This window comes from Miscanthus floridulus, chromosome 15 (genome assembly GCF_019320115.1).
Source record: "Miscanthus floridulus cultivar M001 chromosome 15, ASM1932011v1, whole genome shotgun sequence".
NCBI classification, from domain to species: Eukaryota; Viridiplantae; Streptophyta; class Magnoliopsida; order Poales; family Poaceae; genus Miscanthus; species Miscanthus floridulus.
The window spans coordinates 74,576,959-74,592,136 of record NC_089594.1 but is presented as its reverse complement, the minus strand read 5'-3'; the positions used below and the strand labels follow the sequence as shown (position 1 = coordinate 74,592,136).

The following is a 15,178-nucleotide window of genomic DNA, read 5'->3' as shown; positions in this document are numbered from 1 at the left end:
AGGGATTTTCTAGGATTGAACTACTACCTTGTCACCTATGGGTTATGCATTTGGGTAACTTTGCTAGTGCTCAATTTAAACCATGATCTTGTAACTTGACTAATGGTATATGCCAATAAACATTAAAACGTGACTTTTTAGCAACATGGAAACAGGAGGCTAGAGTGTTTAGCTACTTTCTAAATGCTTCAGATTCCTCTCTCTAAGGACTTATTTGTAAGTGATCATCCGGGACTTACAGTACAGCTGTGAGGGCTATATGGCTCTCGCTTTAGCTCAGTATGAGGACATTTTCTAGCTTGTTAGTGGTTACCTTCATTGGTGTAAGAATGGCTTGACGAATCGGGTATAGAGCGGCCTCTATCTCTATGTATATAGGCTGCGTGTCAATGTACCATCGGGAAGGGGGGCTCTACATCTGTTTGCCGAGTGAATCTAATGGCCCTAACTTGTTAGACGAACCTTTGAAAGGCTTCATAGTGACCCTGCCTGCTCACCTTGGTAGTGTTTTGGGAGTTATAAACCCGGGCATATGGGTATCACGACTCACAGTGAAAGTGTACAACCTCCGCAGAGTGTAAAACCGGTATATCAGCCGTGCTCACGGTAACGAACGGCCTTGGAACCCTTATGGAATAAATGATCACTAAGTAATATCTATTTATGCTATTCATTATTCATGTCTACATTTGATCATGTGTTTTGCATTGGGTATTGGAAACAACTTGTTGCTACCCTTAAGCTAAATTGTGACAACTAAAAGCTAACGTTGTAAAACCTATGTCTAGCCTTTTGAGCCTCATGAAACCCCGTGTTACACTTGTTGAGTACAACATGTACTTACGCTTATTTATTTTCATTATTTGGATAAAAATCCCGGATGGGTAACAGATGACTTTGAGAATGATGATTTCTCTAAGGACTACTAGACTTATGGTCAACCAGTCGACGTCCCTATGAAATAGAGCTTCCATAAGAGATCTTTTATTTATTTCCATTATACTTATGTAATAACTTTATCTTATTCATGATGTAATAAACATTGGTGATGATACTATTCATAATTTGTCGGCTTATGTGTGTGACTGATCTCTGGGCGCACATGAGGTTTTGCACCTCATTTTATCCTTAAAATTGGGTGCAACAGATTGGTATCAGAGCCATGTTGACTGTAGGACGCAAGCCTTGTTAGCAATGGTCGTTTTAGCTTCTTTTGCTTCACTCATTTCATGCTTTCTATCTCACCCTTGGTATTTGCTAAAGTTTTATGCTTCTTTTGTCTTATTCTATTATGAAAATTTTTGCTTCTAACCTAATCTAACTAAGTCTAATTCTGTAGATGCCTCATGCCCATAAGACTACCCGCATTAGCACTGGGGGGTACTACCCGCCACAAGGTTTGTCCATGGAGCCTAAGGAGGAAGAACCTCAGGAACATGAATTGGATTCGCCAATGCCTGAGTCCACACCTGAGCTAGCCTAGGAGGACCCTCAAGAGGTTGAGATCGTTGATTTGTCCGAAAATGAAGAGGAAGACATTGTTGAAGAGGATGAGCTGATCCCACCATTGGGGTGGACAATAAAGGTGTGGTATAAGCTGGGATGTGAATTCTCTGTTTCACATCACCGACTCATGAGCCTGCTTCAGACCTACTACAGCGACTGGGATGGCAGCTGTAGAATACGCCTATGAAGAGCATACGCACCCTCTTGAAGACACCTACTGGAAGGTTAGGGTGTGCATCACCATCAAGGATGAGCAGAAAGACGCGTATCAGCTGGATTCAAACTATGCACACCATGGTCACCATGCTACCATGGAGGACGGCATAGAAGATGCAGCCGCTGAAGCTTGCATAGGCCTCCGTGGTCGCCGATTCGAGGACATGAAGGATGATCAATATCGATTCCTTCCTCATCAACACCCAGAATTGGGATGGGCGATGATGGACCCGCAGGGCATGGACCCAACCACTGATGCGATGGTACACTTTGGTTATGAGTTTGTGTCAAGGATTTGCGATTGGAGAATCAATTAAAGGCGCAGCAAGAAGCAATCAAGAGGCACCAGCAGGTGATAGACGAACAAAGGGTGTGCCTCAATTTGCCAAAGATGTATGAGGAGCTTCCCCATAAGTATCCTCCCTAGATGTTAGAGTCCCTCTTTATGTAATAACACGATAGTAGGATGAGTTGAGTTGAGTCTAGTCGAGTTTTTTTAGTGCGGTGTGGACATTGTGTGTTTAGTTGATTTGTTATTATGTTTATGCGTGAGTTGGATCTTTATAATGTGTGCTGAAACTTTGTGGGCATGTCCGCAAGTTCCATAGTTAAGAATATTAAAGGTTGGGTCAATAAATGAATAGTTGGGTATGTCACATCTTGTTCTCTCGGAATCTGTTTTTCGGAGCAGTCTACCTTTATCTTAATGCCAATTAAAATATACACGACCAAAGATTTTGAAATTTTTATGGGAACAACTAGACTTAAGTATCTTTCTAATGCCTCTGAAATCACCCCCATATCTGATCTGGTTCATGAGATATCTCTGTTTCAAGTTAAAGTTACTGCACAGTCTGGAATCTGGGGACAGTTTCGGTTGTATCCTGTTTTTTTAGTAATCTAACGACAGAATCTGGGAAAGTGGTCTGAATAAAAGTTGTAGAAAATTCCGTAAGCTTTCCAACCATATAAATTACACCCTATTTGGATTTCTGGAACTCGAGATATGACTGTTTTACAGAACTGCTGATGTTGAGACTCATCCAGAAAATTTTCAGAATGTATTCTAACCTGGAAATGTATAAATTTTGAATATTTGATAAGCAGATGTCTGGAAGAGGAAGAGGCCGAGGTCGTGGAGGTGTTCCCCCACATCCACCACCACCACCACCGACTATTGAAAACTCTTAGCAATACAGACACAACTCATGCAAACGTTGGTGCAGAATCAGCAGAATCAACAGGGTGGTGGAGCACCACGTGATAAGCGTGATGAATTCTTGAAGGGTCGTCCCCCAGTGTTCTCTCGTGTCGCTGATCCACTGGAAGTAGATGACTGGCTTCGTGCAGTGGAGAGGCAGCTCAACATAGCTCAATGTGATAATCAGCAGAAAGTGTTGTATGCTTCAGGACAACTTCAGGGAGAAGCTCAGGACTGGTGGGAGTCATTCGAGTATGGACGTCCCGCCAATGCTCCTCCGGTCACCTGGCAGGAGTTTATGGAGAATTTTAGATCTTATCACATACCAGAGGGACTGATAGAGCTCAAGCAAGAGGAATTTAGAGCTTTAAAGCAGGGATCCATGTCCGTCGCTGAGTACCATGACACGTTTGCTTAGTTGTCACGCTATGCTCCAAATGAAGTGGCTAATGATGCTGACAAGCGGGGCTTTCTCAAAGGTCTGTATGATGGTCTACAGCTCCAGCTTATATCCAATACCTACCCCAATTTTTAAACACTGGTGAATCACGCTATTGTTATCGACAACAAGCGCAAGGAGATGGAGGCCAAGAAGAGGAGGCTTCAGGGACCGGCCTCTGGGAGAAATACTCATCCACGTACCAACCCTCAACAAGGCTTCCAACAGAGGTTTTAGGGACCTCCTAGTCAGTGGAATCATGGTCGGTATCCTCAGCGCAACCCAAACCAGCAGCAGATTGGTAATCAACGTCTTCAGCAACAGAGTGGTCAGCAGACACCACGACAGGGAGCACCCAATAACACTCCTATGAAGACTAGTGCCCCTAGCACCCCCAGCAAGTGCTTCCGTTGTGGCAAAGAAGGTCACCTGTGTTATAATTGCCCTGAGAAGCCCAATCAGCAAACCCCTCAAAGGCAGAACAGCTATCAGAAGCCAGCACCCAACATGGGAAAGGTGAACCATGTGTCTACTGAGACGGCGCTGGCAGAACCAAAAGTCATGCTCGGTACGTTCAATGTCAACTCAACCCCGCTACCGTTCTTTTTGATTCTAGAGCTTCACATTCATTCATATCACAAGCATTTGTTAGAAATCATAGCGTACCATTATGTGCCATACAAAATCCCATATTAGTAAACTCACCGGGTGGAAGTATGCAAGCTTCATATCGTTGTCTTTCGACTAGTCTATCCTTAAGGGGGGTAGAGTTCAAAGTGAGCCCCATTGTGTTGAGAGCATCTGGTATAGATGTGATTCTGGGTATGGACTGGATGATGCAACAAGCAGTGATTCAGTGTAAGGAGAAGGCAGTTGTGGTGACCGCAACGAATGGAGAAAGAATCAGGGTTGATGTTGTAATACAAGCACAACCGACAGCCACAGTGAACTAGCTTGATGATAACGGCAATAAGGAGGACCTAGTGGTGGATGAATTTCCAGATGTGTTCCCCGATGATTTGCCAGGTATGCCACCTGACCGTGATATTGAGTTTATTATTAAATTATTACCTAGAACTACACCTATAACTAAACGTCCATATAGAATAGGGGTTAAAGAATTAGAAGAACTTAAGAAACAAATTACGGAGTTACAGGAGAAAGGTTTTATTCGTCCTAGTTCGTCACCTTGGGAAGCACCAGTTATATTTGTTGACAAGAAGGTTGGTACTCAGAGGATGTGTGTTGACTATCGATCGCTCAAAGAGGTTACCATCAAGAACAAGTATCTATTACCTAGAATTGATGACTTGTTTGATCAGTTGAGAGGTGCTTGTGTCTTCTCTAAGATTGATCTTTGTTTTGGCTACCATCAATTAAGGATTCATGCAACAGACATACCCAAGATAGCTTTTACTATGAGGTATGGTTTGTATGAGTACACTGTTATGTCATTTGGTTTGACCAATGCACCTGCCTACTTTATGTACATGATGAACAAGGTGTTTATGGAGTTTTTGGATAAGTTTGTGGTGGCATTCATCAATGATATATTGATATTCTCCAAACAGAAGAAGAGCATGCTGAACATCTAAGTTGGTCTTGCAGAAGCTCAGAGAACACAAGTTGTATGCTAAGCGAAGCAAGTGTAAATTTTGGTTGAAGGAAGTTTCTTTCCTTGGCCATGTTGTCTCTAACGGTGGAATTGCAGTAGATCCCGGTAAGGTGAAAGATGTATTGAATTGGAAGCCACCAACAGATGTGGGATAGATTCATAGTTTCTTGGGATTAGCTGGATACTACAGAAGGTTCATTGAAGGTTTCTCTAAGCTTGCCAAGCCAATGACAACTTTGTTGGAGAAAAATGCTAAGTTTGTGTGGTTCGAGAAGTGCTAGGCTAACTTTGAAGAGTTGAAGAAGAGGTTGACTACAACCCTAGTATTGGTTTTGCCAGATCTGAACAAAAGCTTTTCGATCCATTGTGATGCATCTCGTCAAGGACTTGGATGTGTTCTTATGCAAGAAGGCAGAGTAGTGGCTTATGCATCTCAGCAGTTGAGAAAGCATGAGTTGAATTATCCTACCCATGATTTGGAGTTAGCAGCAGTGGTTCATGCTTTGAAGATATGGAGGCATTATCTCATTGGACACAAGAGTGACATCTATACTGATCACAAGAGTCTAAAGTACATTTTCACTCAGACAGATTTAAATATAAGACAACGTCGATGGTTAGAGTTGATCAAAGATTATGATTTAGAGGTACACTATCATCCTGGAAAGGCGAACGTTGTTGCCGATGCCCTTAGTAGGAAGAGTTATGCCAATGAGGTGCAAGCGATATCGATGTCAAGTGAGTTGTGTGCTGAGTTGAAGCGACTAAATTTAGGCTTTGTCACAAATGCAGTGGAGTTGGTATTGGAGCCTAAATTAGAGCAAGAGATACATAAGGGTCAGTTACAGGATGCGAAGTTGAAAGAGATAGCGGAAAACATAGTGATTGGTAAGGCACCAGGTTTCTGTATGGACGACAATGGAACTCTATGGTTTAGGAAAAGACTATGTGTGCCTAAGGATAAGGCTATATGTGAGGCAATTCTTCGTGAGGCACATGAGTCTGCTTATTCTATCCATCCTAGAAGTACTAAGATGTATTTGGACTTAAAAGAGAAGTATTGATGGTATGAACTCAAAAGAGATGTTGCTGAATATGTTGCTTTGTGTGATACCTGTCAGAGAGTCAAGGCTGAACATCAAAGACCTACAGGATTGCTACAACCAATGAAGATACCTGAGTGGAAGTGGGAAGAAGTTGGTATGAATTTCATAGTTGGGTTACCACGTACTCAGAGAGGTTATGATTCAATCTGGGTAATAGTGGATTGGTTAACTAAAGTCGCTCACTTTATACCGGTCAAGACTACTTATAATGGACTAAGGTTAGCTCAGTTATATATGGAGAGAATAGTATGTCTATATGGAGTGCCTAAGAAAATTGTGTCTGATCGAGGTACCCAATTTACATCTCATTTTTTGTAGCAAGTACATAGTTCATTGGGAACCAGGTTGAACTTTAGTACAGCATATCATCCTCAGATAGATGGGCAAACTAAGAGAATTAATCAGATATTAGAGGATATGTTGAGGGCTTGTGCGTTGCAGTATGGTACAAGTTGGAACAAGAGTTTGGCTTATGCAGAGTTCTCGTACAACAACAGTTATCGAAAAAGTCTAAATATGGCACCTTTCGAAGCTTTGTATGGACGAAAGTGTAGGACCCCGTTGTTTTGGAACCAAATAGGGGAAACTTAGGTGTTCGGACCAGATGTCTTGAGAGATGCAGAAGAGCAAGTAAGGTTGATTAGGGATAACTTGAGAGTGGCCCAGTCTCGACAAAAGAGCTATGCCGATACTAGAAGAAGAGAATTGGTTTTCAAAGAAGGTGATTATGTGTACTTGAAGGTGTCGCCTATGAGAAGTGTGAGAAGGTTTAACATGAAAGGGAAGTTAGCGCCAAGGTATATTGGACCTTTCAAGATTTTAGAGAGACATGGAGAAGTAGCTTATCAGCTAGAATTGCCTGAGAGTTTGTCAGGTGTACATGATGTGTTCCATGTGTCTCAGCTAAAGAAGTGTTTGCGTGTACCTAAGGAGCAGAAACTGTTAGAGGAGCTTACAGTTAAGGAAGACCTCACATATGAGGAGTATCCGGTAAGGATTTTGGAGACGGCAGAAAGAGTTACAAGGAGCCGAGTTATAAAGATGTGCAAGGTTCAGTGGAATCGATATACCGAAGATGAGGCTACTTGGGAAAGAGAAGAGGATCTGAGGAAAACATACCCACGGTTATTTGAGTAAGCATCGTTCGAATCTCGAGGACGAGATTCATTTTAAGGGGGGTAGAATTGTAACACCCTAAATTTTACAACCTTTTTAAAATAGGGGAAATTGATTTATTAAGCATTTTTGTGAGCATTTAAATTTAGGAAGAATAATAAAGTTTATCAAATTTAAAATCAAATATAGGTCAACAACTATGAATGTGCATTCATGCCGCTGCATATTATTTTGAATTGTTTGGTTGAAGTCAGTTTTCGAATTGAGTTGAAATTGCATTTTGAACTTGCTTTGGAAAAAAAAGATTAAAAAAAATATATATAAACTTCTTTCCCCACTCCTTGCTTCTGCCGTGGCCTGCTTGTCTCCTTCCCAGGCCGCTGCTCAGCCCTCCTGTCTCCGCTTGGACCGTAGCCCAGGTTGCTTGCGCGCCACAGCGCGGCGGCCCACTCGGCCTACTGGCCCACTCCCTCCCTCCACAGCCGGTCCAGCGCCGCTCGGCCCAGCCGCTTCCGCAGGCACGCGCATCCGTCTCCTTCCGGCCGCTGACCGCCCGGGCCCAGGCATTAGACCCGCCTCCTTCCTCCTGTCGTGACCGGCTCGGACTCCATCCTGTGCCGTCGCATGAATCCGCCTCGACCACGATCTTCATGATGTCGTCGCGCCCAAGAAATTATGTCCCCATAAATAGCGCCTGCGCCTCCTCCTTCAATCTCATCTATCGCTCGGTTCTTTGCCCCGCAAGCTGTAGCCGCCTAACCTAGCGCCGCCGCAAGCTTGGAGTACCGCCGTCGTTCGTCGAGCACCGCGCCGCCATTGTTGGTTCCCGGTCATCCGTTTCGGGTCCGGTGAGATCCCCTTTCCCTCCTCTCTCGGTACCTTTCTTTGGTCGAATAGTGCACTGGAGGTCGAGATCCAAGAGCTTCAGCACGCCGGCCATGGCGCTGCCGTCACTGTTCCGGCGCCCCTCTCTCTCTCTATTCCTGCCGGATTAGTTTTCAGCCTTCGATTTCTAATCCAAGGGCTCAGATTGAAAGATACCCTTTCGATGCCGACTTTGCAGATACACCCTTACAATTATTCTCGGTTTAACCCGCAGTCCTTTGCGCGTTTCACAGTTTATGTTTCTTTCTTTCAAAAGCGTATTTTCGTTCGGTTGGACTGAAATACGTTTTCAATTATTTACAGTTTTGCCATTCAACTTGTTTTTGTCATAATTTCTCCGTTTTAACTCCAATTTGATCCATTCAAGTTGCGTTAGGTTCATAATTAAGTAATCTACATGTTTATGCTACTATAAAATAGATTTCCAACTTTTATAATTCGAGCTTAGATCTAATCTATTATTTGCCTATAGGAAATCTTGTATAATTCATAACTTCTCCGTTTTAGATCCGATTTTTGTGATCTTCGCGTCCGTGTGTTCATAGCGAGACGTAGATTCATTTTTCAAATTTTTCATCTTGATTCTTTATTGTTGGTGTACTGTTCTAATCTGTAGCCTTGTTTGCTTTGCATGATTGCTCCTGGATGCTTGTATGTTGCTGTGGTTATCGAGTATAGACGGTGAGCAGTTCTCGGGAGGTCAAGGGTACGACTTTGACGAGCAGGACCAGCAGGAGTATGTTGCTCAAGGCAAGTATAGCATGGGATCATCCTTGTTTCCTATTTACTTTAATTCATTAAATTCATGCTGCATGTGTCATCTTGATAGGGATTTCCTAGGATTGAACTACTACCTTGTCACCTATGGGTTATGCATTTGGGTAACTTTGCTAGTGCTCAATTAAACCATGATCTTGTAACTTGACTAATGGTATATGCAATAAATATTAAAACGTGACTTTTTAGCAACATGGAAACAGGGGGCTGGAGTGTTTAGCTACTTTCTAAATGCTTCAGATTCCTCTCTCTAAGGACTTATCTATAAGTGATCATCCGGGACTTACAGTACAGCTGTGAGGGCTACATGGCTCTGGCTTTAGCTCAGTATGAGGACCTTTTCTAGCTTGTTAGTGGTTACCTTCATTGGCGTAAGAATGGCTTGACGAATCGGGTATAGAGCGGCCACTATCTCTACGTATATAGGCTGCGTGTCAATGTGCCATCGGGAAGGGGGGCTCTACATCTATTTGCCAAGTGAATCTAATGGCCCTAACTTGTTAGACGAACCTTTGAAAGGCTTCATAGTGATCCTGCCTGCTCACCTTGGTAGTGTTTTGGGAGTTATAAACCCAGGCATATGGGTATCACGACTCACAATGAAAGTGTACAATCTCTGCAGAGTGTAAAACTGATATATCAGCCGTGCTCACGGTCACGAGCGGCCTTGGAACCCTTATGGAATAGATGATCACTAAGTAATATCTGTTTATGCTATTCATTACTCATGTCTACATTTGATCATGTGTTTTGCATTGGGTATTGGAAACAACTTGTTGCTACCCTTAAGCTAAAATTGTGACAACTAAAAGCTAAACGCTGTAAAACCTGTGTCTAGCCTTTTGAGGCTCATGAACCCCGTGTTACACTTGTTGAGTACGACATGTACTTATGCTTGTTTATTTTCATTATTTGGATAAAAATCCCGGATGGGTAACAGATGACTTTGAGAATGATGATTTTCCTTTGGACTACTAGACTTGTGGTCAACCAGTCGACGTCCCTGTGAAATGGAGCTTCCGCGAGAGATCTTTTATTTATTTCCGTTATACTTATGTAATAACTTTATCTTATTCGTGATGTAATAAACATTGGTGATGATACTATTAATAATTTGTCGGCTTATGTGTATGACTGATCTCTGGACGCACATAAGGTTTTGCACCCCATTTTATCCTTAAAATTGGGTGCGACACCATAGCATCCACGTATGATATCATAACATCATGACAAATCTCATGATTTTCAGACTTCGTTTGCTTTTTTTAGAATTTAAAAACCATTCGGCCACACGTTTGTGGTCGTGTTTCCTGAACAAGATGTTTGAAATTTCTTTTCATTTCCTGAGTAAAGCCTCACACTTGACTCAATAACATTAATATCATTTTTCTACTCATTTTATTCTATTATTTGAATCACTTGCAGTTCAAATCTGACTTATACCAAAAAATTCCTAGAAATGCAATAAATTAATTAAATATAGCAAACAAATGCAGAAGTATATCAAATTTTAACATGGAGTGCCACATGTTGTATGTGGAGAGTAGAAAAATTTTAACATGTTGTATGTGGGGGGTTGCATTGATTTCTATGACGTTCTTGGTCCAGAAAAATTTTTCAGGCCAGTTTTTATGTATTTTTACTGTACTTGGTTATGTGGTTATAGTGACTTGACTGACATGCAAATATATCAGTCTTGTCTTACTAGAAAACACTTTTTTTTGTCAAACTGTTAGTGCCAATGTTGGAATGCTCTACATAGGAAGCATTGAGAACAAATGTTTATGGTCAAAATGTCGGACATTGCTTTCTAAGAGCAAGGTTCATACTAAGATTTAGCTACGAACAAGTCTGCATTTGTTCTCGGTTTGCACCTGTAGGACAGAAGGAACTACAAGGCACATCTTCCCCATCAATCCCAGGTGGTCTGTTGCCTTCAGCATCTCATGGTGGCAAAAGCCAAGCTCAAGAAGATTAGGTCCTTTTACAGCATCTCTTACAGCAGCAGCATTGCACAAGACTGAAGAGCAACAGAGTTTTCTGCAAAAATCATGATCCTGCTCCTGACCATGGATGCCCTTGAGGTAAATTTTCATCCGTTCAATTATACTTAAGTGATTCAATGTCTATATTAGTAGGGAACATGCATTCAGCATGTGTGCATGCACATCTGTTAATTTCTTAATTTCAGAAAACAACAAATGTCGCCCTCTTCAGTGAGTATAAACACCCTGTTCGTTTGGGTTTGTTTGGCTTATAAGTCATGGCTGAAAGTACTGTTGGCTGGTTTGGTGTGAGAGAAAAATACTGTTCGTTGGCTGATAAGTCATGGCTTATAAGTCAAATACGATCAAGCGAACAGGCTGAAAGTAACATTTTCAACAAATGCACGTTTATCTTGGGCCTTCTCATTTATCAGATACAGGTTTGTGAGTATGTATTATCTCCCTGGGCATCATAAGGTATGATCATATAAGTTATCAGTCTAACTTTATCGTAGGAGGGTGCAGGCGGTGGTCGGAGGTGTATAGGCGGGACTGCTCAAGTGTGGCGCTGGGGATAAGGAGGTGCTGGTGCCAAGTCATGGCATGTAAAATGGACTTATATGGTAGCTAGAATATGTAATATTAGGAGTACAATCTACATGTATATATGAACCGATAAATTAGTTCCAATGTATAGACCTCTTATGAATTTATTTTTGAATTGTGAATTCACCCACTGCAACTAGATTTGCACAAGATTGGTTTGATTTGCATCACCACTTATCTGTATTTGTTTCTCTTATTGAATTATGATTGGTTTGATTTACACCATCATTATTTCGTTCTCGTTGCAATGCACATCTAGCAACACGTGGACATAATCCCCCCTCGTCTTAAGTTAGGATTAGCAATGAACAACTCCCTATTGAACTTTCTCTTGCTTCTGTTGCAATGCATGGGTAGTACTCACTTATTTATCTAAATGTGGCTCAGAATATTATATTGTTAGGCTAAATTAAAATTTATTTGTCTATTGATTTTGATCCACTATTTTTTCATATTATGTTGAAAATTTTAAAGCTCCCGTAGCGACGTACGAGCTTTTGCTAGTATCTCTCAAAGATTAAACTAGCTTTGTTGACTGCACCATCCAACGCAATTCTTCCACCTAAACTTGCGATAAAATAAGCATCACATTGGTTGAAATAAGATTATTCAGAGTTCATCGCATTCAGAGTTTCATGCTGGAGATTGGACAGGTTATGGAACACAGTGACCACATCCATCTCTTAGGAGTCACAGTCTGGATGGAAACAGAACGAACGAACGAACAGCTCTGATCATGCCGACCAGGCAGCTACACCGATCTCTTCCGGATGATGTGGACGTCCATCGTCAGCGTCTTGGTGTTCTTCACCAGGTTGAAGAGGCAGATGTCACCTAGTTTCAGCTTGTTGTCAGTCACAAACTTTTTCCAGCCTTTACCAAGGATCTGCTGCCTCCCGTACTTGTCCTGGAATTCAGGTTCCCATGCACCATCCTTGAGCCGAAGCCTCATCCTCATCCTCATAGTCAGCTGCTTCTCGCCGCCGCCGCCGCCGCCGCCTGGAAGATACTCTCTAGCATACGCTGAACTGATTCCCTGGTACCATATGGAAGATCATGTAAAAGAATCCAGTGATGATACAGGCACAGTCGCATAGAAATAGGTTTTGGTTGTTTTTCTTCTTCCGGCCGGGCAAATAAGTTGCAGTGAACTGATCATATCAAATTAAAGAGACCTTTCCAACTTCATGATCACCAAAAAAAAATATATATGGTGCGTGTGACTTGACTACCAAATCAACAGGAATAAACCTTCGAAAAATGAAAAGGTAGTTTTCTTTTCTTTTTACTTGTATTTATATATAACACTGCACAAAACAGAAAGGAAATGATGACTCACAAGAATGCACTGCCTGCTGATGTTAACAATGCTGTTCTTCATGACAGTCACATATACGGGGATCTCCGACCGGATAGCTCCAACTTTCTCTTCTACTTTACTCCTCTGTTCATCAGTTAGAGATGTGTACCGTGGGAGCATGTATGCAGGCTTAGCAACTCCATGCCTCTTAGTTGGAGACACAAATCCTGCAGAGGAACATGCGCGGTCATCGGATTCAGAAACACGCTCCATATATAGAGTTAAATCAAAAGGAACACATCAATTGCGACAGCAACACTAGTATTTGTAACCTGGTGGCTGCAGGCAGCGGTTTTCTTCAAGAGTGCGAAATATCAGTTTCACTCTGTCGTTCTTGCTCCTTGCTGGTTGAAAAATGCAGATTTCACCTTCTCCCAACTTATTGTGGCCAATGAACTCCAGCCAGCCAGTAGAAACAGCGTAGTGAGGGTCACTGTTTATGTACAGATTGATGGTCCATACGTTGTTACCATCAAGTTGACAGAGTTGGATGGTCCCGTTTTCGTTTGCGAGATGTTCCATGACATATTCCTTGGAGATTTGCTAGCACAAATGGTTTATAACTATATTATTTTCATTTACAAACTTCGATTTGATCAGTGTAGGTGAAGCCTCAATACTCAAACATGCATGATGCACAAGTGAAACATATCTCAAATGCATGAACACCTACTGACCAGAATTCCAGAAGCCAAGCTTTCCTTGTACATTGCCGTGATGTAAAAAGGAATTTTGGGTTGGATTTTCTGCTCAAGGGCGATAACTTTAGCTTCTTGCTCACTTGTCATACTGCATCCTGCTGGTAAGACAACGCAAGACTTGATGAGCTTCTGGGAGGCACCTGAATTTGTGGGCTCCTGATGAATGCCTTCAGAAGATGGGACATGTTCAGCTGCATAATGCCAAGTTGTCAACCAAGAAAAAAAGCATTAGTACACAAGAATGCAAGAAGTGCTGAAATTGTATGTACATTAAACACATCAAATTCTTACTTTTCTTCTGTGATGAAGGAGAGTCTGCTGGGTTCATCTTCGGAGTTTTTCTAATACTGCCGCTTGGGCTACCAACTGCCAACCTTTTGCCTGTCGGTGACTGCATTTGCTTACCATGACAACATTTCCTTTCCTGCATACAAGGGATGCTGTCCAGCATAACGCAGGAGAGCTCTTTCTCGCAACCACTTCGATCGAAGATTCGGACTAAGTGTGAGTTCCCACTGTTTGTGAACACTAAAAGCACCTAGTTCAAGTTCGTAAGCACTGGCAAATTCTGCCCATCCAGACCGCAGGACCAGCTCATTATGTTGTTCTTCAGCAACCTCAACGGTGTATGTCTCGCCATTTGGCACCTCGAGGGTGATTTGTTCAGATATTTGCTCTCTGATATTGACCACAAACTTTTTTCGGTATGGTCGCAATGTGCATGAGTTAGCCAATTAGGTGTTTTTGTACGTAACAAGAGGTGATTTCTGAGGTAATGTGAAAAAAAAGGACAGGAACTACCACAGCTACTCCCTCCATTTCAAATTATAATACATTTTGACTTTTCTTGATATGTTACTTTTAGTAATTAGTATGTATTTAGACATGGTGTATCTAAAAAAAAGCCAAAACTTCTTATAACTAGGAATGGAGGGAGTACTAATCAGTAATGACTAACGGCCAGGTTGATATTGTGGTCACCTTTCCTACATCATGATTTCAAGAGAATCCTTTTCTACATCATTAATTTTAAGGGAACTGGGGCTGGGACTCTGGGAGCACATGTGATTAGAGGATAAATATAAAGTTTTCACGTTTGGATTCAGAAATGGAAGATTTTGGTTTTCCAACAAAATAAATGATCTTTTTTTTTTGCGAAAATAAAAGATACATATCAGTACACAAGATTGCAACGAACAGGGTCATGGACTCATGGAGAATGTCTTACCACTCCATTTTTTAAATCACCAATCATAACCTTGAAGAAACACTTCGGATCATCCATGTGGTGCCAATAATGATGTGCAATGCACTCTTTGCTGACCGTCCCAGCTGATTTGTTCATCCTACCACCTCTCCTACAATGTAATTTGAGATGAAGCTATTATAGGGGAACATTAAATCTAATACAGGCAACTACTCAATCACACCCTGACAGCAGAGCAGATTTGGATTGCAGGTTATCTACGAACTGAAAACACCAATTTCAGATACCTGTTTTCTTCAAAAAATAATTTCAGACACCTGTAAGGGAAATTTTCCAGCACTACAGTACAAGTGGAAGTGACCCTACAGCTTTCAGAAGTCGTGATTTTTTTTTGAAAGATCAGAACTCGTGTTTTTTAGATTTTTTTTTAAAAAAAACTCCTAAGCTCTCCTACCAGT

At 41.7% G+C, this 15,178-nt stretch overlaps 1 protein-coding gene across 1 annotated transcript; it reads right to left on the bottom strand.

The window, feature by feature from the left end:
* Positions 1-12,203: 12,203 nt before the first annotated feature.
* Positions 12,204-14,858, bottom strand: LOC136508915 (B3 domain-containing protein LOC_Os12g40080-like). Its single transcript, XM_066503696.1, is given in 7 exon segments — positions 12,204-12,488; positions 12,792-12,979; positions 13,085-13,355; positions 13,490-13,704; positions 13,805-14,052; positions 14,054-14,222; positions 14,735-14,858. Coding segments are annotated over 7 exon segments (1,500 nt in total).
* Between the last annotated feature and the right edge of the window lie 320 nt (positions 14,859-15,178).